General features: G+C 43.3%; 1 protein-coding gene across 5 annotated transcripts in view; it reads left to right on the top strand.

Annotated features, from left to right (window-relative positions):
* HOOK3 (hook microtubule tethering protein 3) overlaps nt 1-25,861 on the top strand; it is a 366,964-nt gene that overhangs the window by 123,674 nt on the left and 217,429 nt on the right. For 4 of the 5 annotated variants that reach the window (XM_033916879.1, XM_033916867.1, XM_033916858.1 and 1 more), the window contains one exon: nt 17,669-17,731. The exons of the other annotated variant lie outside the window; for it this stretch is intronic. In XM_033916879.1, the coding sequence (XP_033772770.1) occupies nt 17,669-17,731 (63 nt within the window). The remainder of the gene's footprint in view (nt 1-17,668; nt 17,732-25,861) is intronic. 5 annotated transcript variants of the gene reach the window in all.

The raw sequence follows: 25,861 nt of genomic DNA, 5'->3' as shown, positions 1-25,861 counted from the left end.
TTTTGATTCTAAGAGGGATGAGATAGATCTTATCAAACGTAATTTATAAAAACAGGATTTAACCGTTTGACTTATATGATCATGAAAAGATAGATTCGTATCGATAGTAACTCCTAAAATTTTTATGGATGAAACAGATTCAATAGGGTTATTTTCGAGCAAAAAAGGGGATATTGGTATAATATCTTTTTTCCATGTAAATAGCATTGTTTGTGTTTTTTGTGTATTTAGTGAAAGTTTATTGTTACAGAGCCAGTTTTTTAGTATATCCAATTTGGTGTTGATGGCTTTAATTTCATCATTATTTCCAGGGTCAAGTGGGTGGAGAAGTTGAATATCATCAGCATAGGAAAATGGGGTAAAGCCCAGTGATTGACAGATAGTAAGAAAAGGTGAAAGAAAGATATTGAATAAAAGAGGAGATAGAATAGAACCCTGAGGTATACCAAAAGGCGAAGTGTAAGGGGTAGAGTAATCTTCTTTGATTATGACAGTTGAAAATCGATCGGAAAGAAAAGATTGAAACCATTCCAGAACCTGTGAGCCTCAAAGATGTATGCAGGCAGATAGAAAAACTAAAAACTGACAAATCTACGGGTCTGGATAGAATCCATCCAAGGGTTCTGAAGGAATTAAAGGAGGAGATAGCGGGACTACTGCAGAAAATTTGCAACCTATTCCTGAAAACAGGCGTGATCCCTGAGGATTGAAAGATAGCCAAAATTACACCCATCTTTAAAAAGGGATCAAGAGGTGACCTGTAAAACTACAGACCGGTGATTCTGACCTCGGTTCTGGGGAAAATGGCGAAAGCACTGATAAAAGAAAACATCGATGAACATTTTGAAAGAAACGAACTTCTGATAACAGCCAACATGGTTTCTGCAAGGGGAGATCGTGCCTAACTAACTTATTGCACTTCTTCAAAGGAATTAACAAACGGATGGACAGAGGAGACCCCATAGACATCATATACCTAGATTTCCAAAAAGCCTTTGACAAGGTGCCTCATGAACGTCTACTCCGGAAACTGAAGAACCATGGGGTGGAAGGAGACGTACATAGATGGATCAGAAACTGGTTGGCGGGTAGAAAACAGAGGGTAGGAGTGAAGGGCCACTACTCAGACTGGAGGAGGGTCACGAGTGGGGTCCCACAGGGCTCGTTGCTCGGGCCGCTGCTATATAATATATTGATAAATGATTTAGAAACAGGGACGAAATGTGAGATAATAAAATTTGCGGCTGACACCAAACTATTTAGTGTAGCTCAGACTAAAGAGGACTGCGAAGAATTGCAAAGGGACTTGAACAAACTAGGGGAATGGGCGGCGAGATGGCAGATGAAGTTCAACGTTGAGAAATGTAAAGTATTACATGTGGGAAGCAGAAACCCGAGGTACAACTATACGATGGGAGGGATCTTATTGAATGAGAGTACCCAAGAAAGGGACTTGGGGGTAATGGTGGACATGACAATGAAGCTGACGGCACAGTGCACAGCGGCCACTAAGAGAGCGAATAGAATGCTAGGTATAATCAAGAAGGGTATTACAACAGAACGAAAGAAGTTATCCTGCCGTTGTATCGGGTGATGGTGCACCCGCATCTGGAGTACTGCGTCCAGGACTGGTCGCCGTACCTTAAGAAGGATATGGCGTTACTCGAGAGGGTTCAGAGGAGAGCGACACATCTGATAAAAGGGATGGAAAACCTTTCATACGCTGAGAGATTGGAGAAACTGGGTCTCTCTTCCCTGGAGAAGAGGAGACTTAGAGGGAATATGATAGAGACTTACAAGATCATGAAGGGCATAGAGAGAGTAGAGAGGGACAGATTCTTCAAACTTTCAAAAAAATAAAAGAACAAGAGGGCATTCGGAAAAGTTGAAAGGGGTCAGATTCAAAACGAATGCTAGGAAGTTCTTCTTTGCCCAACGTGTGGTGGACACCTGGAATGCGTTTCCAGAGGGCGTAATAGGGTAGAGTACGGTATTGGGGTTCAAGAAAGGATTGGACAATTTCCTGCTGGAAAAGGGGATAGAGGGGTATAGATAGAGGATTACTGCTCAGGTCCTGAACCTGTTGGGCCGCTGCGTGAGCGGACTGCTGGGCATGATGGACCTGAGGTCTGACCCAGTGGAGGCATTGCTTATGTTCTTAAACTGAAGCTTTGCTTCAGCTAAGTACCATAGAAGTAGTTTCCCCCATCTCAGAAAAATCAGGGGTTCTACTCCAGTTCTTTTCTAATTCCAAAGATGACAGGAGGTCTTTGTCCAATTCTTGACCTCCGAGATTTAAACAAATATCTAGTCAAAGAGAATTTTGCATGCTATCTTTAGGGACTTTATACCCTCTTCTAGAAAGAAATGATTGGCTATGCTTTCTGGACCTCAAAAAGGTTTACACACACACATCCATATATCCTCTTCAGAGAAAATCTCTGCGCTTTCGGACAGCTCATAAAAACTTTCAATACAAAGTTCTGCCATTCGGTCTGGCTTCATCTCCAAGAGTATTCACCAAGTGCCTAGTGGTCATGGCAGCAACTCTTCGTACTTGTGGCTTACAAGTGTTTCCATAGTTAGATGGCTGAGTGATAAAAGCTGCATCTCCTCCAGCAGTACAATCAGCAACACAACTCACAATAAAATTTCTCCAACTCTTAGGGTGCGAAGTCAAATTCTCAAAGTCGCAGCTTCAACCTGCTCAACTACTTCTTTTCATGGGAACCCTGTTAGACACAGTTCACCTCAGGGCATTCCTTTCCCAACAAAGACAAAACAATTTGCTTCATTTTTGCACTCGTCTCTACTCTGCAATCCATCTTAGCGAGACAGATGATGCGACTCATGGGTTATATGGCCTCCACAGTTCATTTTACCCCGTTTTCAAGATTTCATCTCAGAACAGCTCAGTGGACTCTAACATTGCAGTGGTCCCAAGCTCTCAATCCTTTATCTTGAAGGATCACAGTCACCTCACCTCTTCGTCAGTGGTGGATGGTTGCCTCAAATCTTTTCAGGGGTCTGCTGTTTCACATTCCCCCACATAAGAAAGTACTCACCACAGACATGCCAATGTATGCTTGCGGGGGTGGGGGGTGGGGAGAGGTTTCACCTCGGGTCACGGTCTCAGGACCCAAGGTCAGTGGTATGCTCAAGAAAGGACATTTCACGTCAATCTGTTAGAGCTGCAAGCAATTTTGAATGCTCTACGAACTGTTCAAAAGAATCTTTCATACCAAGTTCTCCTTGTGCGCACAGACAATCAAGTAGCGATGTACTACGTCAACAAACAATGAGGAACAGGTTCTCTTTTTGTCAAGAGGCAGAGCGCATAATGAACTGGGCAATTGCTTGAAATATATTTCTCAAAGCCGTCTATGTACAGGGAAAGCTGAATATTCTAGCCGACAAACTAAGCAGATTTCTTCAGCCACACGAGGGATCTCTCAACTCCAAAGTCTTACACCACATCTTCTTACTATGGGGGACTCCTCAAATAGACCTGTTTGCATCTCCCCACAATCAGAAATTGCTTCACTTCTGCTCACAGCAGTACTATCCTCATTGTATCGAGGCAGATGATTTTCTTCTGGATTGGATGAATAAATTCCTCTACACATTTCCACCAATCCCTCTAATTCTTAAGACTTTAGTTAAGATAATGAACAAGTCAGCCACCATGATTCTGATAGCTTCATGATGGCCTCAACAACCTTGGTTCTCCCTTCTACTTCATTTGAGTTCCAAGGATCCAATTCTCTTACAAACCTTTCTATCACTGCTCACTCAGAGTCAAGGATCTCTGTTACATCCCAACCTGCAATCTCTGCATCTGACAGCTTGGTACCTTTCGGTCTGACTCTCAACAGATTTCAATCTTTCTGAATCAGTACAAGCCATTATAGCTGCTTAAAGAAAGCCTGCTCAGCAGTGTCATGAACAGAAGTGGACTCACTTTAATGTGTGGTGTACTCTCCATTAGAGAATGACACAGGGATGGTAAACTGTGGTCACCACAGTAAATCCGCAGGAATGGACTCATTTGCAACTGGTTTACCGCAGGAATGGGGACAAGACCTTTCACTGCCCCGCAGGCATGGGGACAAGACCTTTCATCGCCCCGTAGGAGCGGTGAAAAGTCTTGCTCCTGTGGTAAAAAAAAATTTTGCCCGTGTCAGACTCGGCAGCTCCTCCCCAGCTCCTCTTGCACCTATTTTACTTTCAGGAGCCAGCCATGCCAGGATGAAGACATAAGGAACCCAAAATCAAAGCCTGAGACCAATGTGATTTGAAAAATAAAATTACCAGACAACAAAAGGTAGAAAAAATTAATTTATTTTATATTTTGTGATTAGAATATTTCAGATTTGAAATATATATCCTGCTAGAGCTGGTGTTAGACATAACTGGGGACCGCAAAGCCCAAGCTGTGCTTCTTTAGCTTCCAGCTGGCTTAGGGCTCTCTCTCTGACCAGGGGGCAGTTGCTCTACTTGCACTCCCCTAACACTATTCCTGCCATGTGTGACTGATATATTCTGTTAGCTTGATTTTTCTATGTAGCATTCTGTAGTAATTTGGTTTGTTCAGTTTTTGTGAAAGGAAGGGGAGACAGAGGTTTTGTTGATCCTTGCTCTGTGTTATTTGCGATTTAATATAGAGAAATGCAAGGTCATGCATATAGGGAAAAAGAACCCGATGTTCAGCTACAAAATGGGGGGATCGGTGCTAGGGGAAAGAAACCTTGAAAAGGACTTGGGTGTGCTAGTGGATACAACAATGAAATCAACGGCACAATGTGCAGCAGCCTCAAAGAAAGCAAATAGAATGTTGGGTATTATTAAGAAGGGTATCACAACCAGGACGAAGGAAGTCATCATGCCGCTGTATCGAGCGATGGTGCGCCTGCACCTGGAGTACTGTGTCCAGTATTGGTCGCCGTACCTCAAGAAGGACATGGCGATGCTTGAGAGGGTCCAGAGAAGAGCGACGAAAATGATAAAAGGCATGGAAAACCTTTCATATGCAGACAGGTTAGAAAGGCTGGGGCTCTTCTCCCTGGAAAAGCGGAGACTCAGAGGAGACATGATAGTGACTTTCAAGATCATGAGAGGTATCGAGAAGATAGACGGAGATAGATTCTTTAGACTAATGGGGACCACAAGTACAAGGGGGCACTCGGAGAAGCTGAAAGGGGACAGGTTTAGAACCAATGCTAGGAAGTTCTTTTTCACTCAGAGGGTGGTGGACACATGGAACGCATTGCCGGAGGTTGTGATAGGACAGAGTAAACTACAGGGTTTTAAAGAAGGATTAGATAAATTCCTAAAAGATAGGGGGATTGAGGGATACAGATAGAGGTAGAGATGGGATATAGAGAGAGTATAGATAGAGACCAAGGGGATTTAAGGGTTCAGACAATGATCACCGTACAGGTCATGGGCCTGATTGGCCACCGCGGGTGCGGACTGCTGGGCGCGATGGACCTCTGGTCTGACTCAGCAGAGGCAACTTCTTATGTTCTTATGACTATTGTACAGAATATTGTCTCTTTTTATACTTTAATAAAATAAGTTCAGTATAAAATCATAACTATTCGAGGCTTGTGTGGATGGGATCTGACAGCTTGCGGGGCGGGGATGGGGACTGTGCTCACGGGGCAGGGATGGGGATGGGCTCAAGGGGACGGGGCAGGGAGGGTGGTAAATTTTTTCCCCATGATATTCTTTACTCTCCATTAGCTAGATCAGGGGTTGGGTAAACTTTTTGACTCGTGAACCACAATGGGTTCTTAAATTTGACAGAGGGGCTGTCCCTGTGAGCTCGGATCCCATCCCGTCCCGTCCCCGCGAGCTTGATCTCCATCCCCACCCCGTCTCTGCAAACCATCTGATCCCATCCACACAAGCTTTGAATAGTTTTATACTGAACTTATTTTATTAAAGTATAAAAAAAAACAATATTCTGTACAATTGACATTTTATAAATCAAAGTTCTGGCTGCTGAACTAGAGAAAGAGATCTATTAAGATAATTAGGAGGTCTTTAGATTTGGCCCGCCGTTCCTACCCTCCCTCTATCCTGGCTTCCTGGTCTCCTCTGGCCCGCCGGCACAAACCGCTGCTGCTCTTCACTCACATCTGCCTTCACCTGGCCTCCTCTTCAAAGCAGCCTGCTGAGGATCGCTGGCCGGCTGTAGTGAATCTTGCAGGCCGCTGTTCACCTCAGTAGCACGTTCCCTCTAACGTGATCCCACCCCTCCTCTGACATACGGGATTGCGTCAGAGGGAACGTGCTACCGAGGTGGACAGCGGCCTGCGAGGTTTGCTACTGCCGGCTGGCATTCCTCAGCAGGCTGCTTTGAAGAGGAGACCAGGTGAAGGCAGACGCAAGTGAAGAAGAGCAGCAGCGGCAGCAGTTAGTGCCAGCGGGCCAGATTTACTATAAAATGTCTGTCGGGCCAATTTTTAACACACTGCAGGCCAGGGAGTCTCACATGCTGCCTGCTTGTCCTAGAATAAAGCACAGTTACTTACTGTAACGGGTGTTATCTGTGGACAGCAGGCAGATATTTTCAAATCCCTCCCACCTCCCCTGGTTGGCTTCTTAGCTTGCTTATGGAATTGAGGCATTGGGCGGGAAGGCATTTGCACATGCATAGTGCAGGCAGTCGCAAAGTTTCTAATAACGTAAAGTGGAAATAAACTTTTATCACTGTCCGTACCGAGCTCCGTGGATGATGTCACCCACATGTGAGAATATCTGCCTGCTGTCTCCGGATAACACCTGTTATGGTAAGTAACTGCTTTTTCTGTTTTTTACTTGGAAACAACTATAGGTTTGTTTTTTTATGTTCAAAAATATTTTATTAGTTTTTAGTTTTAATATTTTGATACAACTGTTCCCTTTTGGTATCATTATAAAGATACATAAGCAGTCTCTATTGCTTTCAGTCTACCGTATTTCCCTGAAAATAAGACACTGTCTTATATTAATTTTAGGCCCAAAAAAGGCACTTGGTCTTATTTTCAGGGATGTCTTATTTTTTTCATGAACAATGATCATCTCTCCCTTCCTCTCCTCCACCCCAATAATTCCTATTTCCTTCTCCCCCACATGTGTAGCATCTTTTCTCCCCTCTCACCTATCCCCTTGTGCAGTATCTTTTTGTCCCTCCCTCCCATCCCCCTGTGTAGCATCTTTCTATCCCCCTCCCTCCAGCCAGCCCATCTCTCCCTCCCATCTGAACCGCGAGACAGAAAGAAATACCTTATAACAAATAGGCAGCATCGGCAGCAATCTAGACAGGCTGTTTCGCGGCCTGGGCCATTCCTCTGCCGCGTTGCTGCTGATATCATCAGTGATGCGGCAGAGGAACAGCCCAGGTCGCTAAGCAGCCTGTCTAGATTGCTGCCAATTTGTTATATGATATTTCTTTCTGTCTCGTGTTTCGGATGGGAGGGAGAGATGGGTCGGGGGTGGGGTGGTAGGGGAGCGCTGCTGCTGCCGGCGACTAGGGCTTATATTAAGACCTACACTGAAAATCATGCTAGGGCTAATTTTCAGGGAAACACAGCATTTGAGATACTAGGACAAGTTTAAATTTTTAGTAGTCACTTAACCTATTATTGTAAAATGTTTACTGATAGAGGGCCCAGAAGAGGCAGAGTTTTGGATTTAACAGTTTAATGTGGTAAATGGTCATTTTTCTTTACATCTAGAACTACTTGATGCTATTTTGGGGTTTGTAATTTCTTTTCCTTTCCTTCCTCATTTTGACTGTATATATTTCTATGCAACATTTTGTGAACAGGATCTAAGAACATGTACTTATATGTCAGTGCAGCCAGATGAAATTACTTAAATAAGACTAAGTCTGTTTAGTTAATGCTACAAAAACTAAATTTGAAAAGTGTATTATAGTATGCACGTTCAGACACATACTTGCCAAAAACTTGAGACCAGAATAGAAACTTGCATCATTAGCACAAAGCCTGCTCTATAAAAGAAGATGACGGAGTCCTGCTCTGATTGCATTTGGTATGTGAATAAAGGAGTTGGTTGTGTGACTATGGAGGAGAGCTTTTTCCTCATTTTGGTACATTCTTAATAGACTGTATGTACATATGAGCTTAATATCCACCAATGAAAGGGCCAGTTATGTGGAATGTTTCAACAGAAAAACTGGTTTGTAGTGTGATCTAGATTTTTTTAATGACAGTTTATTTCCTTTCATGTAAAAATATCAGCATCCAAATTTCATCATGGTTTTGGTACAAAATGCTGATATATATATACATTGTGTTTAAAAATTTGTCGACCAGTTTTGCAGTTAATAGATTGTTGGTATAGCCCTGTGTCAGTAGTACAGGTTGAATTGCTGATTATTTATGTTATCCCAGGACAAGCAGGCAGCATATTCTCACATGTGGGTGATGTCATCCTTGAAGCCCTGGTACGGACAGCTGCTGAAGCGCTCCTGCACTTTAAGAACTTTAGAAAGTATGCTGTAGGAAGATTTATGGTACACTAAGCAGTTGCATGAACAAATCACGTCTGTTAGTTTTGTCAAGACCCAGGCTAATGAGAAATATTTTTATTATGAAAATAGAAAAATATAATTCACAAGCCAGTTGCAATATCTAAATATTGATCACAAAATATCTGATTACATAAATGAAACTCAGTACATAATTATCACAATATAATTGTTAGAAACTAATTAATAATACTGGTTACACACACACTAAACAATTCCTTATAATAATAATAATCCCTGATTAGCAAATGATTATATTATCACACAGGTAACTTTACAACCCTTGTCCTATCACAATCGGATCCTTATCTAACCCAGCTGATAAGAGTGTAAATTCCGTATTCTCACCATCCAATTAATCAGGCCTCCGGCACAAATTAGGTGAAATGGAAACTTCTTCTTGTTAGCTTTTAGGAGATGCAGGAAATCCTTGTTAAAGGTACATGTGTTGTCAGTCCTTGGTAAGGCTACAATTCATCAGCTGTCAAGTTCCTTTTAGTGCTGAATTCAGAGCTGTTTAAAAGTCCGAATTTCTCTCTCTTAGGCAGAGAGTCACACGAGGTAATTTACAGGTCTAATTATTAAAAGAAAAGGTTAAGTGCAAAACACCTGTGGGAAGATGTGAGCTCCCCCGCACCTCAACACAGACTAACTAATTAATTAGCACCAACTTCTCACTTGGATCTCATCAGATGACTTCCTCGGACCAATCCAGAAACAGAACTTGGATGAATAGCCTTTCTGTGGAAAGTATCATATAGGCTGGTAGACCCAGGGCCGTTAGACAGATAAGAATAGGATAACTTCTCCAAAACTCACACAGTCCCATTATGAAGGCACAGATAGATGTCCTTGAATAGTATAACATTCTGGTACATACCCATAATGCATCAGGCAGAAACAGCAAAGCTGTGTACTTCTTTCTTCTTGCAATTCATGCTGGAAAAATCTCTTGTGCAGCAGAAAGATTTCTTGAGACAATGGTTCAGGCTTTGATGACATCAGAGAGGCCTAACCTTCAGGTGTGAATACGGAAATACCCCTACAATGCGACTGACCGCACTGCACATATATGAATGCCTTCCCGCCCAACGGTGCACAGCTCCTCAGTGCTTAGTTTTCCGCGGAGCTACAAAGTTGTGTGTGAAACTGTCTCCATTTTATTTTGCCTTCCCGCTCACGCATTTTCTGATTCTTTCGTCTTTTTTCTCATTATTCCATGTCCCGCCCAGTAATTGGCTTCAAGAAGTGCGGTAGGTGCCAGCGCACTATTTTTTTAAACTGATCCACACAAATGGCGTATTCAGTGCCTGTGCCTGGACAATTGCATGGAGCCGTGTATGCATTGTTCAATCTTGCAGAAGCACTCCATTAAGAACCGCCTTCTACAACAAAAACTTATCTTCGGTACCATGGATACATCACAAGTACCTTCAACACCGTCCAGTCCAAGCCATCGACATCGAAGGCGTCGCCATCAGCCAAGGCACCTGCTTCCATGCCAGTGTCACAAGCTATAGCTCCATCAGTTAATTCAGCTAAGAAGTCACCAGCTTCCCAGACGGGGTCTCAGGCCCCTAAGGTATCGAGTCTAGTCGTACCGGCCAAGCAGAGACCATTAATGCGGCTCGCTTCAACTTCAAGGGGGTGCATCTTCCTCAGTATCATCCTCTTTGTAGCGAGCCGCAACACCATTGATACCAGCGTTGGTGTTGGTACAGACTTTTAAAGTGAAGCTCGATGCTCTCTTTCAATTGAAGTTCGGGAATATGTTCTAACTTGTTACTCCCATGTCGGCTCCTCCGGTACCGGTCCAGTCTAAGCGTCGCCCCGTGCAAGATGCAGGCATCACAACTGCCTCTTTGGTACCACGTTACTCCTGACACCGATCTTCATCAACCCATTCTTCTCGGCACCATTCTTCAAGGTATCGATCACCTTCTAAAAAGCATTGATTTTCTAGACCAGTGGTTCCCAACCCTGTCCTGGAAGACCACCAGCCAGTCAGGTTTTGATGATAATCCTAATGAATATGCATGGGGCAGATTTGCATGCCTGTCACCTCCATTATATGCAAATCTCTCAAGTTTATTCATTAAGGTTATCCTCAAAACCTGACTGGCTGGTGGTCCTCCAGGACAGGATTGGGAACACTGTTTTAGACATCGATCTCTTTCTCAACAGCATAAGAAGACTTATTCTTCTAAGACTCGTTCCAGTCATTCCAGACATTCGTCTCCACGTCTTGGATCTTCCAAATCTGGGAAACATTCTTCAAAATCCAAGCATATTTCTCCTAAACGCTCAGATAAGCACAAGAAGTCTGTATCGCCTATTTCATCGGACTAATACCGAGCCAAACGTCCATTCCAGTAGACTCAGATCTTCGTCTGGATTCAAACCAGGGTGCATCTCCATCCTCTGCAGAGGCTTATGATTCTCAGGCAGAGTTCTCTCCTCGTTCTACTTCTCAAAGAGAACCTTCTCCTTCTGAGCCAGTCTCATTCACTTGCTTCATCAGACAGATGAGTAAAGACATGGCTGTAAAACTGGAGGCAGATTCCAAGTATTCAGCGGAGTTTATTGAAACCATGAATTATAAGCATCCTCTTAAAGAGCTTCTCAAACTCTCTTTACATGGTATTCTTAAAGAGACTTTTCATAAGAATTGAGAGCACCTTGGAAACTAGATTCTCAATATAAAATCATTCCCATTCCTGGTTTCGATAAACCTCAACTTTTACATCAGTCTCTCATATTGGAATCTACTCTCAAGAAATCTGCTCCTTCTAAGGTCTATGCCACAGTTCCCCTGGGCCGGGAAGGTTGAACACTGGATAGATTTGGGAAATGTCTATACCAGAATTCCATGCTAGCAAATAGTCATTAATTTTAATTTTACCTGTTATCTCAAATATTTAGTAAAGCAAATGCCAAATTTTCTCAAGTATCTTCCTTCTTTTTTTTTTAAGTCAATGTTTATTTATAAGTAGAGAAGTTTTTACATAAAGTAAATGAACAAACATATGTGCTAGAGCATGGGAGTTATACATAGCAGTTAGATAGTAACCGAATTATATCTACAATGTGAAAACCAGGCAGCATTAATATGTAAAATATGGGAATAACAACAGTATAACTCGTGTCCAAAAAGCCAATGGCTAAACAGTAATTGCATGAATCAAAGTAGAGCAATACATCAATGAAACTGGAAATATTAAGTAAGATGAAAAGAAAAATAAGGAAGTAAAGGAGTGACAGATCAAGAAGGGTTGTAGTTTAAATATATCTTTAAGGAGTTCCATTTATTTTGGAATTGAGAAAATCTATTAGAAGATTTGGCTAGGTAAGCTTCAGTTCTATACGTGAGGCAGACTAGGTTCCACCATTGAGAGTGAGAAACTTTAGAGAGATCTTTCCATGAACTAAGGAGAATCTTCAAGGCCAGGGAGATTAAAAGATCCATGAAGAAAGCATCTTCAGTGGAGAGTGTGATCTCCAGGACAAAGGACTTGAATAGTAACATTTGATATGTTAAAGAGAGATTTATGTGGAGTATAGAACAGATTGTGTCCCAGATAGATTCCCAAAATGAATGAATAGTGGGATAAGAAAAGAGTAAGTGTTTCAAGGAGCCCATCCCAGTGTGACAAGTCCAGCAGTGTTGTGAGAATGAAGGGTTAATTTTATGATATTTTAAAGGGGTCCACTGAGCTCTGTGTAGAAGGAAGAACATACTCTGGAGAAAGGAGGCTGATCTGGAGGTGTGGAATGTGGAATCAAAAATGTGAGACCAAGCTTTGTTTGAAATGGGAATTTCTAAATCTGTTTCCCAAGCTTGTTGAAAGGATTTGAGGAGTTTATAGAAGTGAGAGGCAGTGTGTCCAATAGCTAGATATTGTTTGGAGAGAGTAAAGAGAGTAGGAATGGAGTTAGAAACTGTGGGGTTGAATCCTGATTTTTTTGATGGAGGATCTTAATTGTAGCCAATGGTAAAACTGTGATTCGTCAAGTGAGAATTTTTCCATTAATTCACTGAAGGAAAACCAGGAGCCATCTGAGTGAGAAAGAGAAGCTATATCCCATAAGTGTTTCTTATACCAGGTTGGTCAGAAAATGGGTTTTTTATCAATCAGGAATTGACGGTTGCACCATAATGGGCAATAGGCAGACTGGCGCCAAGGGTGTTCTAGATGTGTGTCGAGGTCAGTATTATTGGGTTGTGAGAGAAGCGTTTGATGTGTAAGGAACCTAGGAGTCTAAGTAAAGAAATAGGATGCATATAGGATGTTTCTAATTGTATCCAGTTGGGCATATCAGAGTGAACACGTGGAGCTAGCCATTTAGCGCCATGCTGTAAGATAAACGCTTTATGGTAGCACTGAAGGTTAGGAAAATTAAAAGTCCCAGAAGTTTAGGGGCTTTCAATTTTTGAAGTGATATTCTATGTGGTTTGTTATTCCAGAAAAAATTAAGCATTAATCATTCTAATTGTTTATAAGTGGAGCTAGGGAGTAATAAGGGGAACATGTTTAAAACATAGGTAACCTTGGATACCACCATCATTTTCAAAGTATCAAGTCTGCCCCACCAGGAAAGGTGTAGAGGAGTCTAAGAGATTAGTATATCTTTGACCTGGGTGAGCAATTTGGTAGTTATCAGATGAATGGATGATTTGATGTCTTTATCAAATGGTAAGTCTAGATATTTTATGCCTGAGGAAACCCACGTGAAGGGATGGGAAGTGATAGTAAAAGGAATGCAGGAGTCGTTAAGTAGCCTGCGTTCTGTTTTATCCCAGTTAATCTTGTAACCAGACAGCGAAGAGAAAGAGGAAATGAGTTGAACTAGAGAAGTTAGAGAGGCTTCTGGGTCAGTTACGTATAATAAAACATCGTCAGCATAGGCTGATATTTTGAATTCCAAGTTGGCGATGGAAATACCTTTGATATGGGGAGACTGTCTGATGGATGCAAGTAGGGGTTCAAGAGCCAAATTGAATAATAGTGGGGACATAGGGCAGCCTTGCCTTGTTCCTCGATGGAGCGTGAAAGGGGTAGAGGATTCATCATTAACTATCAATTTAGTAATGGGGTTGTTATATAGCAAGTAAACCATGTGTATAAATGACTCAGGGAGACCAAATCGAGATAAGACACAGAAAAGGTATCTCCACTCTACCCTGTCAAAAGCCTTCTCGGCATCAAGAGAGGCAATTAGTGAGGGATGGTTATCTGACTGAGCAGAGTGTAGTACATGACATAAAAGCCTGGTGTTATCAGCCCTGTATCTACCCTTTAAGAAACCCACTTGATCTCTGTGGATCAATACAGACATAATATTTTCTAATCTAAACACTAGAACTTTAGCAAATATTTTATAGTCCAAATTTAATAAGGATATTGGGCAATAGTTTTTCACTAGTTGGGCATCTCTGTTCGGTTTTGGAAGTATTATGATATTCGCTTCATGAAAGTAATGCAGTCTGGCCAGGAAGGCTATTAAATCTTGAAAGTAGGTGAGTAGATGAGGAGTCAAAAGGGAAGAGATAGATTTGTAGAATTCTGAGGGAAGGCTGTCTGGTCCAGGTGCTTTAGCTGATGGCAAAGAAGATATGGCCTTGATAATTTCAGTAGGTGATAGAGGTTGTTGTAGAACCTGTTGTTATGAATCTGAAAGGGAAGGAAGGTTAATGGATTGAAGAAAGTTTGTGATATGAAGTTCCGATGAGGATGATTCAGATGTATAAAAGGCCTCATAAAAGGCGCCAAAGGCCTCATAAAAGGCGCAAAAGTCCTCCAAGATATCTTTAGTGGTGGTGTGGAGCTGTCCAGAAGGAGATTTGAAGTGAGTAATTCGGTGTTTGGATCTTCGACCTTTCAGGTATGTAGCTAGAAGATGGCCGGATTTATTGGATGTGGCATAATAAGTAGCAGTACGACGAAATAGAGAAGCAGTTGCAAGGGTGCTAAAGATTTTATTATATTGAACTTTGAGTTGTTGTAACTTTCTGTATAAGGATTGGTCAAATTGGTGATACAATTGAGTTTCATAAGTGTGAATATCAGACTCTAGTTGGAGTAAGGTTGTTCGTTTGAGACGGAAAGCAGAGTAACTAATTGATTCACCTCGCAACCATGCCTTGTACGCCTCCCATTGAATGGAGTATTCAGAGACTGAATGGAGGTTGGCAGAGAAAAAGGCCCGAGATTCTTTCGTAATATGGGAAATAAAGTCCTTGTCTTGAAGAAGAAAGTTGTTCATCCTCCAGCATCTGGGTTTGGAGTTGTTAGACAAGTTGAGGGAGCAGGAGACAGCCGCATGATCTGAGATTGTAATATTGTGGATCTGGGTGGAGGTGGTAAGGTTCACAATGTCTTTGGAGCCCAATATGTAATCAATCTTGGAAAAAGATTGGTGTGGTGCAGAATAAAATGTGAAGTCTTTTGATGTGGGGTGGAAGATTCTCCAAATATCAGACCACCCATAAAGATTCATTAATTCGGAGAAGGAGGTTCTGACTCTGAGCTTAGCAGGGCAACAGGATGAAGATTCTGTCAATGAAAGGATCTAGTGGAAAGTTGAAGTCCTCAGCAAAGATGGTATCAGTAGTTAGGGAAGAGTGACAGATAGTATGAAAGGACTGGAAGAACGATGGATCATCCGCATTGGGGGCGTATATGTTGAACAGTTTCAAAGGTTTCCCATCTATAGAGCCCTCAATGAGGGACCAGCGTCCATTAGGGTCAAATTTGTGAGAGGAGAGCTGAAAGTTGAGGGATTTTTTTCATCAGAGTAATGATTCCATTTTTTTTTTGCTAGGCACCAGAGCAGCAAAGCAGTGTTGTTACCAACCTCCTGTCATTTTCTGAGCTTCAGCTACGCTGAGATGTGATTCCTGAATTAGACAGATGTCAGCCATGTACTACGTGATCAAGCAAGGAGGCACAGAGTTTCTTCTCCTTTGTCAGAAGCTCAGAAGATTTGGAATTGGGCAATTCTTCATAACATTTTTCTGAAAGCTGTTTACATTCAAGGAGAGAAAAATTAACTGGCGGACAAACTAAGTCGTATTCTGCAACCTCATGAATAGACGCTGAACTCAGCAGCTCTTTGTCAAATTTTTTCTCAATGGGGAACCCCTCAGGTAGAACTTTTTGTGTCTTCCCACAACAAACTGACCCAGTTCTGTTCAAGACTATACTCTCCTCATCACCTGGAGACGGATGCTTTTTTCCTGGACTGGACAAACAAGTTCCTTTATGCGTTCTCTCCATTTCCACTTATTCTCAAGACGCTTGTCAAACTCAAACACGAATCAGGCACCATGATTCTGATAGCTCTTCAGTGGCCCAGACAACCATGATTCTCCCTTCTACTTCAACTCAGCAGCAGGGAGACACTTCTGCTGCCAATTTTTCCTTCTCTTCTTACACAGAGTCAAGGTTTTCTTCATCCCAACCTGCAGTCTTTACACCTGACAGCATGGCATCTCTTGGCATAACCTCATCTGACCTTCAGTTTTCTCTATTTGTCAGGGACATCTTAAATGCTTCCAGAAAACCAGCCATAAGACAATATTATACTAAAAAAATGGATTCGGTTTTCTGCTTGGTGCAGTCTTCATCATCAGGAGTCACAATCCACATCCATGTCTTCAATTCTAGATTATCTTTTTTTCATTTATCTCAGTCTGGCCTCAATCTACCTCTATTAGACTCCATCTCAGTGCTATTTTGGCTTTTCATCAACCATTTGATGGAAAACCTCTCTCTGCTCATCCTGTGGTTTCCAAATTTATGAAAGGACTATTCAATGTTAAACCACCTCCAGTAGTTTGGGATCTCAATGTGGTACTTGCTAAACTGATGAAGCTTCCATTTGAACCAGTGTCTATGGCTCATCTTAAATACCTCACTTGGAAAGTAGTTTTCCTCATTTCTCTAATGTCTGCTCACAGAGTCATTGAGCTTCAAGCCTTGGTAGCAGATCCACCATTTACAGTGTTACTTCATGATAAGGTTGTACTCCGCACCCATCCAAAGTTTCTACCTAAAGTTGTTACTGAGTTTCATCTCAATCAATCAATTGTTCTTCCAGTATTTTTCCCAAGCCTCATTCTCATCCTGGAGAATCAGCTCTTCATACTCTGGACTGCAAATGAGCAGTGGCCTACTATTTGTAAAGGACTAAATCCTATAGATCTTCTCCACAACTTTTTGTCTCATTTGATCCTAACAAGTTGGGGCATCTTGTTTCCAAGAGGACAATTTCCAACTGGTTGGCTGCTTGCATTTCGTTTTGTTATGCTCAGGCTGAACTGCAACTGGAGGGTCGTGTCAGAGCCCACAAAGTTTGATCCATGGCAGCTTCAGTAGCTTTCCTACGTTCTACTCCCTTAGATGAAATATGTAAAGTTGCTACTTGGTCCTCGGTTCATACCTTTACTTCTCATTACTGTCTGGAATTCTATTCCAGACAGGAAGGCCATTTCGGCCAAGCAGTATTACAAAATTTATTTTCTTAGTGGCCAACTCTCCCACCATCCAATGTTTGGTTAGCTTGGAGGTCACCCACATGTGAGAATGTTGCTTGCTTGTCCTGGGATAAAGCACAGTTACTTACCGTAACAGGTGTTATCCAGGGACAGCAGGCAGATATTCTCACAACCCACTCACCTCCACTGGTTGGCTTTTTAGCTGGCTATCTGAGCTGAAGACCTGCGCGCCTACGTTGGGCAGGAAGGCACTTGTACATGCACAGTGCGGTCAGTCACAAACTTTCTAAAGTTCTTAAAGTGCAGGAACGCTTTAGCCGCTGTCTGTACTGGGGCTTTGTGGATTACATCACCCACATGTGAGAATATCTGCCTTCCGTCCCTGGATAACACCTGTTAATGGTAAGTAACTGTGCTTTCTGTTGCTTTCAATGTTGTCATCAGGATCTTTGCCACACATACCTTCATATACATATAAACTGGAGGTATTTTACCAGAATAAAATGTATTTAGAATTGTGCCATACTTGAAACTAAGACCTACACAGTTTACATTAAGGAGTAGCTTAGTTTTTAACATACAAACAAGTTTTCTTTTGATTTCCCTAATCCAGTGTAATCTAATTGCAGTTGATGAGTAAAGAAACTCCAGTCTCTGTTGGAAATGATACTTACGCGGAGCTTGACTGTCAGGTACCTTGCATCTAGATATATTTATTATTGCTACTTCTATAAGAGCATATGTATATTCAGTTACCAGATATGTTCTATCACAAATCAAACAGTATTGAGGGAAAGGAAAAATCCATTGAGAGATGCATTCTTTCAGTTCTTATTGTCCTGTGGAATATTTTCCCAGTTGACTTTCGTTAATTTTGTACACTAGATTTTTCTTTTCTAATATACAAAGATGAGTTGTTGGTGGAAATAGATCATGCAGAAAAGCTAGAGACTTTTGTACCCATAGTAACTGATGTCTCTGACGTACAGTAGAATCTCAGTTATCCAGCACCCATGGGGATTAGTGGATACCGGATAACTGTAGTTTCTGGTTATTTGAGAGTTAATGTAAAAAGTTATCTTCATTCTCACTTCACTCTATCATCCCTCTTTTTGTAGGTCCAAAATCTTCTTCCTTCTTTCTTGGTCACTTTCTCTCCCCCCCCTTCTGTCCCACTTTCTTTGCTACCTTTTCCTCCCCACTCCCTCCCTTCCTTACTTGAAGCAGCAGAGCTGGTCCTGACATGCCCCTCCCTCTCTCCCTTACCTGAAGCAGTAGAGCTGGTCCTGCCAAGCCCCTTCCTCCCTTACTTGAAGCAACAGAACCGGTCCTGACAACCCTCTTCTCTCCCTCCTCCTTACTCCCTCCCTCACCCGATGATGTAGCGGCAGCTGGCGAGTAGAGAAAGTGCCGGTAAACAGGCAGTTTCTGGCCAGCCCCAGCAGGGCCCTTCCGTTGTTGCATCGGAAGTGACGTGGGAGAGGAAAGGCCTTGCTGGAGCTAGCCTGAAGCTGCCTGTTTACCAGCACTTCCTCTGCTCATCGGGTGAGTGAGGATGGAGAGAAGAAGGAGGCAGGGGGTTTGTCAGGACCAGCTGTGCTGCTTCAGGAACAGAGGGAGAGATGGAAGAGATTATTAGGACCGGCACTACTGCTTTGGGAATTAAGGGAGGGGGTTGTCAGGATCTGCTCTGGTGTTTCAGAAACGGAGAGAGAGAGATTGGTGGCTGCTGCAGTGCTCTGGGAGCTATAGGGAGTGAGATTTGTGGCTGCTGCTTATGCCTGTGGAGTTGGAGGGAGGGAGTAGAGGTTATTGGGTCAAGGGTACCACTTTGGACATTGTCTTAGAAGCACAGGAAACTTTTTTTTTCCCCCAGTTGGTTGAGAGTGCCTGTTAATTCTGTTACGTCCCTGCTGAATTCAGTACACTAGGTGTTCAATCCCTTCCTGCAATCCGGGAGTTACAGAAATCCAAACACTTTTTTGAGCACATGCTTCTTCTACCTTAGAGAGTTAGAACCCTCTACAGTTTCAGTTTCTGCAAGCAATTCGTGCAGAAGTCTCTTGGATTTGCTCTGCATCTTTTTCTTATTTCTTTTACTTAAAGTTCATCTTTCGATGGCTTGAGTGCCTTGAGACCCCTTTGCGGTGGTCCTCTATTGGATGAAAGGATGCAGTCCCGCGGAGCCAGACTGCTGTTTCACTGAGAAACTTTGGTGGATCTGTGGAGCCAGCTTGCTGTGTGCCACCCTTCCTGGACTCTTGAGTCCATTCCCCTGGAGGCTCGCTTGCCTGCTGACCTTGTCAGTGGTTTAAGCGCAGATTGTATGCATCCTGAGTAAAAAATCCTCTGGGTTTCAGAGTGCAGGCTGCGTTTTTCGCTGCCTGTTGCTTGGAGAGGATCCATGGGGGTGGAGGTTACATTTGGTGTCTGTCCAACTAGCAGTCCGAAGATCTTCAGGCTTGATAATATTGGAGCAGTTCTGAGGCAGAAAATCCTTTATCTCTATTTAGCTACAGTGTATAGAGCTGATAGGCAGGCACTTCAGAGACTGTGAATACACCTCCATTATTTCCTATGGGAACTTCAGGGGTGGTCTGTGAAACTCTCTAAAACTCATTTTTGAGAGTTTCTGAAGATAGGGTTCAGGTCTCCTACCTCCCCAAACCCCAAATTGCTATTTTTTATTTTCAGATTTTTGGATTTTCATTTCACCATGGGTAGGTGACTCGAGCGAACGCCTTCAGGCTACCATCTTAGCTAAGCTCCTCCTCCCTCTAGGGCTAGCTTCTTATTGGGAATGGTCTAGTTGCTCTCATCACCAGTGTGGCAGATCGCTGCACTTATTCTTTCCCTGTGAACAAGTCTCGCTGGGCTTTGGGAAGGGACTGTTGTGCATTTGTCTCTCCCACAGATTTTGTCAGGGATCCTCAGACTCTTCCTCTCGGGGACATTCCCAGGGATACCATCCACGTTACAACAATTCCAATTCCAGACGTCCTCAAGCATCCAGATCCCATGCAGCTGCTGCCCCTAAAGAGCCCCAATGACACCAGAAGTCAGGTGGGGTTTCCTCTTATCAGGGGCCAGCTCTCTGTTTTACCAAGAGTGGACTCGCACATACTCGGATCAATGAGTGCTGGATGTCGTTTGAGAGGTGCACAAGATAGATTTCTTTTGCCTATCTCTGGTTTTGTTTCTGGCCTCTGCGGCAGGCCAGCTGGAGGAGAAGTCACAGTTCAATGCTACCCTGCAGCATCTCTTGGACATTTGAGGGATAGAACCTGTTCTAGAACATGAATCGGACTTGGGCACATACTCCTCATTCTTCATTGTGCCACAGAAAGGCTCAGAGGACTGGAGGCCCATTCTGGATCTCAGATTGGTTAATCATTTCCTGTGGATTCTTCATTTCTGAAAGAAAACCATGCACACAGTCATAGCTATTGTCTCTCCCAGGGAGTTTCTAGCATCCTTGGGTCTCACGGAGGCTTTCCTCTGTATCCCCATCAACTCAGAAAACTGCAGGTTTCTGCGTTTCCATGTTCTGCAACAGCATTTCCAGTTTGCAGCTAGTCCCTTTGGGCTCGCGACATCTCCTTGCGTTTTCACCAAGGTGATGGTAGTCGTAGCGGCTTTTCTCTGCAGGCAGGGTGTCCAGGTCCATCCTTTCCGGGACGCTGGTTGTTCCGGGCTCCGTATCGACAGGAGTGCAAATGAGTGGTGGAGATGGTACAATATTACAATGCTTGGGTTGGATTGTCAACTTCAAGAAGTCCAGTTGACATCATCACAGCCCTTGGAGTATCTTGGGCCTTCTCTTTGACACTTGACAGGGTCATGCGTTTCTTCCTGAGCCATACAGAAAGAAACTTCAGTAGCAGATCAGGGATCTTCTGGACCTTCCAACTCCCATGGCCTGGCATTATCTGCAGGTACTGGGGTCCATGGCAGCCTCCTTGAAGGTGGTCCCCTGGGCCAGAGCACACAGGTGCCCTCTTCAGGAATCCCTCCTTTATTGGTGGGGTCCCTGCAACGTCATCCCCTTCTGATACCGCTCTCCTGGACGGAAACAACTCACAGCAGTTTGAGCTGGTTGCTTCAGTCGGAGGCTCTCTCATGACAGATGCCAGCCTGTTGGGCTGAGGTGCTTACTGTGAGGACCACTTCATTCAGGGTAAGTGGACTCTATGTCAGAATCGTTAGGCGATCAATCATCTAGTGCTTTGGGCTATTCAGCTGTTGTTGCTCGCTCTCCAGCCCATTCCAGACAAATGAGTGGTGCGAGATTTTCAGACAGTACCATGCATATGTGAATCGTCAAGGAGGCACAAGCAGCACTCCCTTGGGCCAGTAAGCTTGCCTGCTGTTTCACTGGGTGGAGTTACATTTTCTATCTCTCTCAGCTGTACCCCTGACTGGAGTCAATAACATTCAGGCAGACTTCCTTAGTCATCAGGTCCTGGATCTGGGAGAATGGTCTTTCTCATGCAGAGCGTTCTATTGGATCATGCAGCGCTGGGGATGGTCCCACATTGACTTGATGGATTTAGCAGAGAACTCGAAGGTCAGGCGCTTCTTTAGTTGAAGAATAGAGCACGGAAGCTTAGGGCTGGATGCCTTGGTTCAACCCTGACCAGCTCACAAGCTCCTTTATATGTTCCTTCTGCGGCCTCTGGTTGATCAGGTCATTCGCCGGATGGTGATGCATCCCAGCCTAATGATTATAGTTGCTCCGGGCTGGCCTCATCATCCATGGTATGTGGATCTCGTTTGTCTTCAGCAGGACAGGAAGCTCCAGCTCTCTTTTCTTTGTGACCTTTTCAGTCAGGGTCCAGTGCCGTTGGAGACCCACAATGCATTAGTCTTACGGCATGGCTCTTGAGTGCTCAGCCTTGATGAGAATCCCTCTACTATAGCTTTTTATGCCAATGCCTGGAAGGCTTTCCAATAGTGTGTGTGCTAAGAACCAGATGGAGCCTGAGTGGGATCCCATTCATGTAATTCTGACTTTTCTTCAGGTAGGTGTAGATAAGGGTTTAGCGATGACCCCTTTAAAGTTCAGGTAATAGGCCGTTCATGCTTCGGAACACGCAGGGGTTTTAGTTTGCTTACTGCTCATCCAGATGTGACCAGGTTTCTAAGAGGGTCGTTTCATTTGTGGCCTCCCTTTCATCCTCCTTTCCCTTTGTGGAATCTTGACATCATTCTCCAGGGCCTTATTCGAGCCACTAAAGGATTCTACTCTTCTGGATCTGACGATCTAGATTGTCTTACTGGTTGTTTTTGTTTCAGCATGGCGTATTTCGGAGCTTCAAGCTCTTTTGTGCAGGAAACTCTTTCTCCGTATCATGGACAACGAAGTTGTTCTCAGTGCTGAACCTTCCTTTCTACCGAAAGTAGCTTCTGCTTTCCATGTCAGGAGGTTTGTTTGCCTGCATTTCATTCCACAGACTTGGAGTGACAGGATCAGATCTTACGCCAGTTGGGCGTCAAAAGTCTTGGAGAGGACTAATGATTTTTGGCTGTCTGATCACCTCTTTGTCCTGCGTGATCCGCCTCGGTGTGATCGGCTGGCATCCGATGGATTCGTATGGCCATTTCCATGGCTTCAATCACCTATGGCAAGCAGCCAGTGGTTTCCCTTAAGGTCCACTCAACTAGAAGTGTTTCTGCTTCATGGGTGGAGTCTCATGTGATTCATCCAGATGAAATTTGCAGGGCGGCTCCTCTTGTCATAATTTTACCCGGTTTTACCGGGTGGATGTAGCGGCTCACTCTGATGCCGTTTTTGGGACCTCGGTGTTGCAGGCAGGCTCTTCTGTCTCTCTCTAGACGCTGCCATTGCTTTAGCACGTCACCTAGTGTACTGAATCTGGAATTGACGTAACAGAATGGAAGATTACATTTTCACCTTCGATAATCTTTGTTAGTTCCTGGAAGGTTTAATACCCTCTCAGTTGTTCTGCTTCGCCTGCTTTCTTTGGCCTTGGTTATTCTCCTTACAGGCTTGAGGATCTTCCAGCCAGTAGATGGGTCTTGTGGGGAGTTTGCTCTTCTGTGAGAGAGGCTTCTTCATGTGGGTGCTCGTTGCACACAGCAGGTTAGTTCTACATTGTTCCTCAATGTTTTTCTGGGTTGCCTTTTGCCTGTTTATTACTTGTTTTCATGTTTTGCAGAGCAGATCAGTTCATAAATTGTTTATATTGCTAGAGAGCTTCCCCGTACCCCTTCCTTGTCATGGATTTGTTCAGATATGTTGCTTTGCTTTGGGACTAAATTGCAGAGGGCTGTAACTTTCTCTCTAAGGTGGGAGGAGCATGTGCTCAGAAAAGTGTTTGGATTTCTGCAATTCCTGGATTGCTGGAAGGGATTGAACACCTAGCATACTGAATCCTCCAGGGACTAACAGAAAGATTATCGAAGGTGAAAACCTAATCTTCCATTTAGCTAAGATTCTACTGCAGTTGTCTTTAGTGGTGTAGTTATCAACACAGGCTATTGCTCAGATGTGTTATTTACCACTAAATTATGCTATTTTAGCATAGGTTCCATTGTATGAAATATGATTAACAATAAAATAATCTTAATAATTGTAGCATACATTGATAACTCCCCTCCCCCTTTGTCACCTAAGATACTTATCTCTTTCTTGTTCTGAAATTTCAAATTTTTTATTGACTGTCATACATATTTATTTATTTAGCTTATATGTCTTTTGACTGTCTTCTGAGTTTAGCCAATCACCTGGAGCAGTATAGAGTTACATCATCTGATGAACATCAAGCAGATTCTAAGTCATAACACTTCTAATCAGTTACCATAATTAAAGTAACAATAATTGAAGGTGTAAACATTCATTCATTTTCTCTCAGCATGCACACCACTGTTAAACAAGCTGAAACTTCTAGTAAAATGACACTGAAAATACTTTTGAGGTAATTAGTGGCACATCTTCTAATTAGGGAAAGGTGATAAATGGAGCTTTGACTGCTACTGTTTCTTACATTTATCAATGATCTGCAGGTAGGAATAAACAGTGTAAGATTTGTAAATGACAGTAGCTTACAATGTAAGTATACAGTACTACAGAAATCACAACTTTACAGAAAACCATAAATGAATAGGAAGGCAAGTGGTAGATTAGATTTAATGTGGATAAATGCCAACTCAGGCGTACAAGTTTATCCTAGGACAAGCAGGCAGCATATTCTCACATATGGGTGATGTCATTCACAGAGCCCGGTACAGACAGTTTGACAAATGAACTGTCACTTTAAGTTGAAAAACTTTATGACTGCCTGCACTGCGCATGCGCGAGTACTTTCCCGCCCGATGCCAGCTCGAGCCCCTCAGTTCTTTGTTTTCCACAGAGTGAAGAAGTTTGTTTTCACTGAACTCCGTTCAGTTTTTGTTGCCTTCCCACTTCGCGTCTTATTGTTTTTCTTTCAAGTTTAGTAATTCGGTTTTATTTGTGACAGGTTTTCTCTTAAAAAAAAGAAAGAAAGAAACCTCTTTCGTCCATGGCGACGGCTTGTGCAGTAGTAGTTATGTTTTTTTGTTGCTTGCCTTTTTCAAAGGTTGGCGACTTTCTTCTGTAATTCCTCTTTAATTTACTTCTTTCAAATAATTTCTTTCTTCCGCACCTTTTTTTTCTGTCAAGAACAGTTCTTCGGCTTGAGCATGGACAGTTCCAGGTCTTCAGAGCCTTTGACATTGAAAACATTGGCATTGCAAGACATTTTGGCATTGGGGAAGCCAGCTAAGAGGCCATCCGCTTCCCAACAAGTATCACAGGTCTCTACAGCATTCAAGTCACTTGATGCAGACCAAACAACAATGCCACTATTCTCTAGCATCGCAGGTTGTCTCTCCTTCGCAGTGTGCATCCTCATCGAGGTCATCCATATTGAGACAACCTGCTGCACCAATGGTACCGGCTGTTTAGCCTATGGTATTATAGTACTGGTGCATACTTCAGATCTCTACAACATCAAGTCAGTCGATGCAGACTACACATCGATGCCATTGCTCCCCAGTTTCACAGGTCGTCTGTCGTTCATGGTGTGCATCGAGGTTGACCATTCCGGGACAACCTGCTGCACCGATGGTACCGGTTGTCGAGCCTATAGTACTGGTGCATACTTTATCGTCTTAGTAAGTGTCGCAGGTCTCTACAGCATTGAGTCAGTCGATGCAGACTGTTTATCGATGACATCGCTCCCCAGCTTCGCAGGCTCTTTCTTCTCCATGGTGTGCATCGAGGTCAACCATTCTGTGACAACCTGCTGCATCGTGGAGCCTTTAGTACTGGTGCATACTTCAAGGTGTTAAAGGTCTCACCAGCATCGAGTCTTCATGCAGACCATACATCGATGCCATTGCGTTCCAGCTTCACAGGTTGACTTTTCTCTTCGATATGTATCCTTATTGAAGTCATCCACTCAGAGTCAACCTGCTGCACCAAGGGTACCGCCCACGTAGCCATTAGTACTGGTGCATACTTCAGCATCCAGTTATTTGATGCAGACCACTCAATGACACTACTGTTTCTTCAGCTTTCTATGTGCATTGAGATATCCTTCTGCACCGATGGTACTGAATATTTACTTACTGATACTGGTACATGTTTCAGGACAAGCCTTCAGGAGTCCTACAGAAGGAAATTTGGTACACCATGCTGAGGCTAGCATACATTCCCTTGGTACCAGGCTGCTGCAATTTCCACTACGAGGCCTCTGAGTACCAGTGTTAGCTATCTATCAGAGCTGCTTACTACTCATGGATCTCCTCATCGATTCTCGTCATTCTATTTTTACTCA

Source organism: Geotrypetes seraphini, chromosome 1, assembly GCF_902459505.1.
Source record: "Geotrypetes seraphini chromosome 1, aGeoSer1.1, whole genome shotgun sequence".
In the NCBI taxonomy this organism is placed as follows: domain Eukaryota; kingdom Metazoa; phylum Chordata; class Amphibia; order Gymnophiona; family Dermophiidae; genus Geotrypetes; species Geotrypetes seraphini.
The sequence above is the reverse complement of the archived record's forward strand: the minus strand, read 5'-3'. Positions and strand labels throughout refer to the sequence as shown.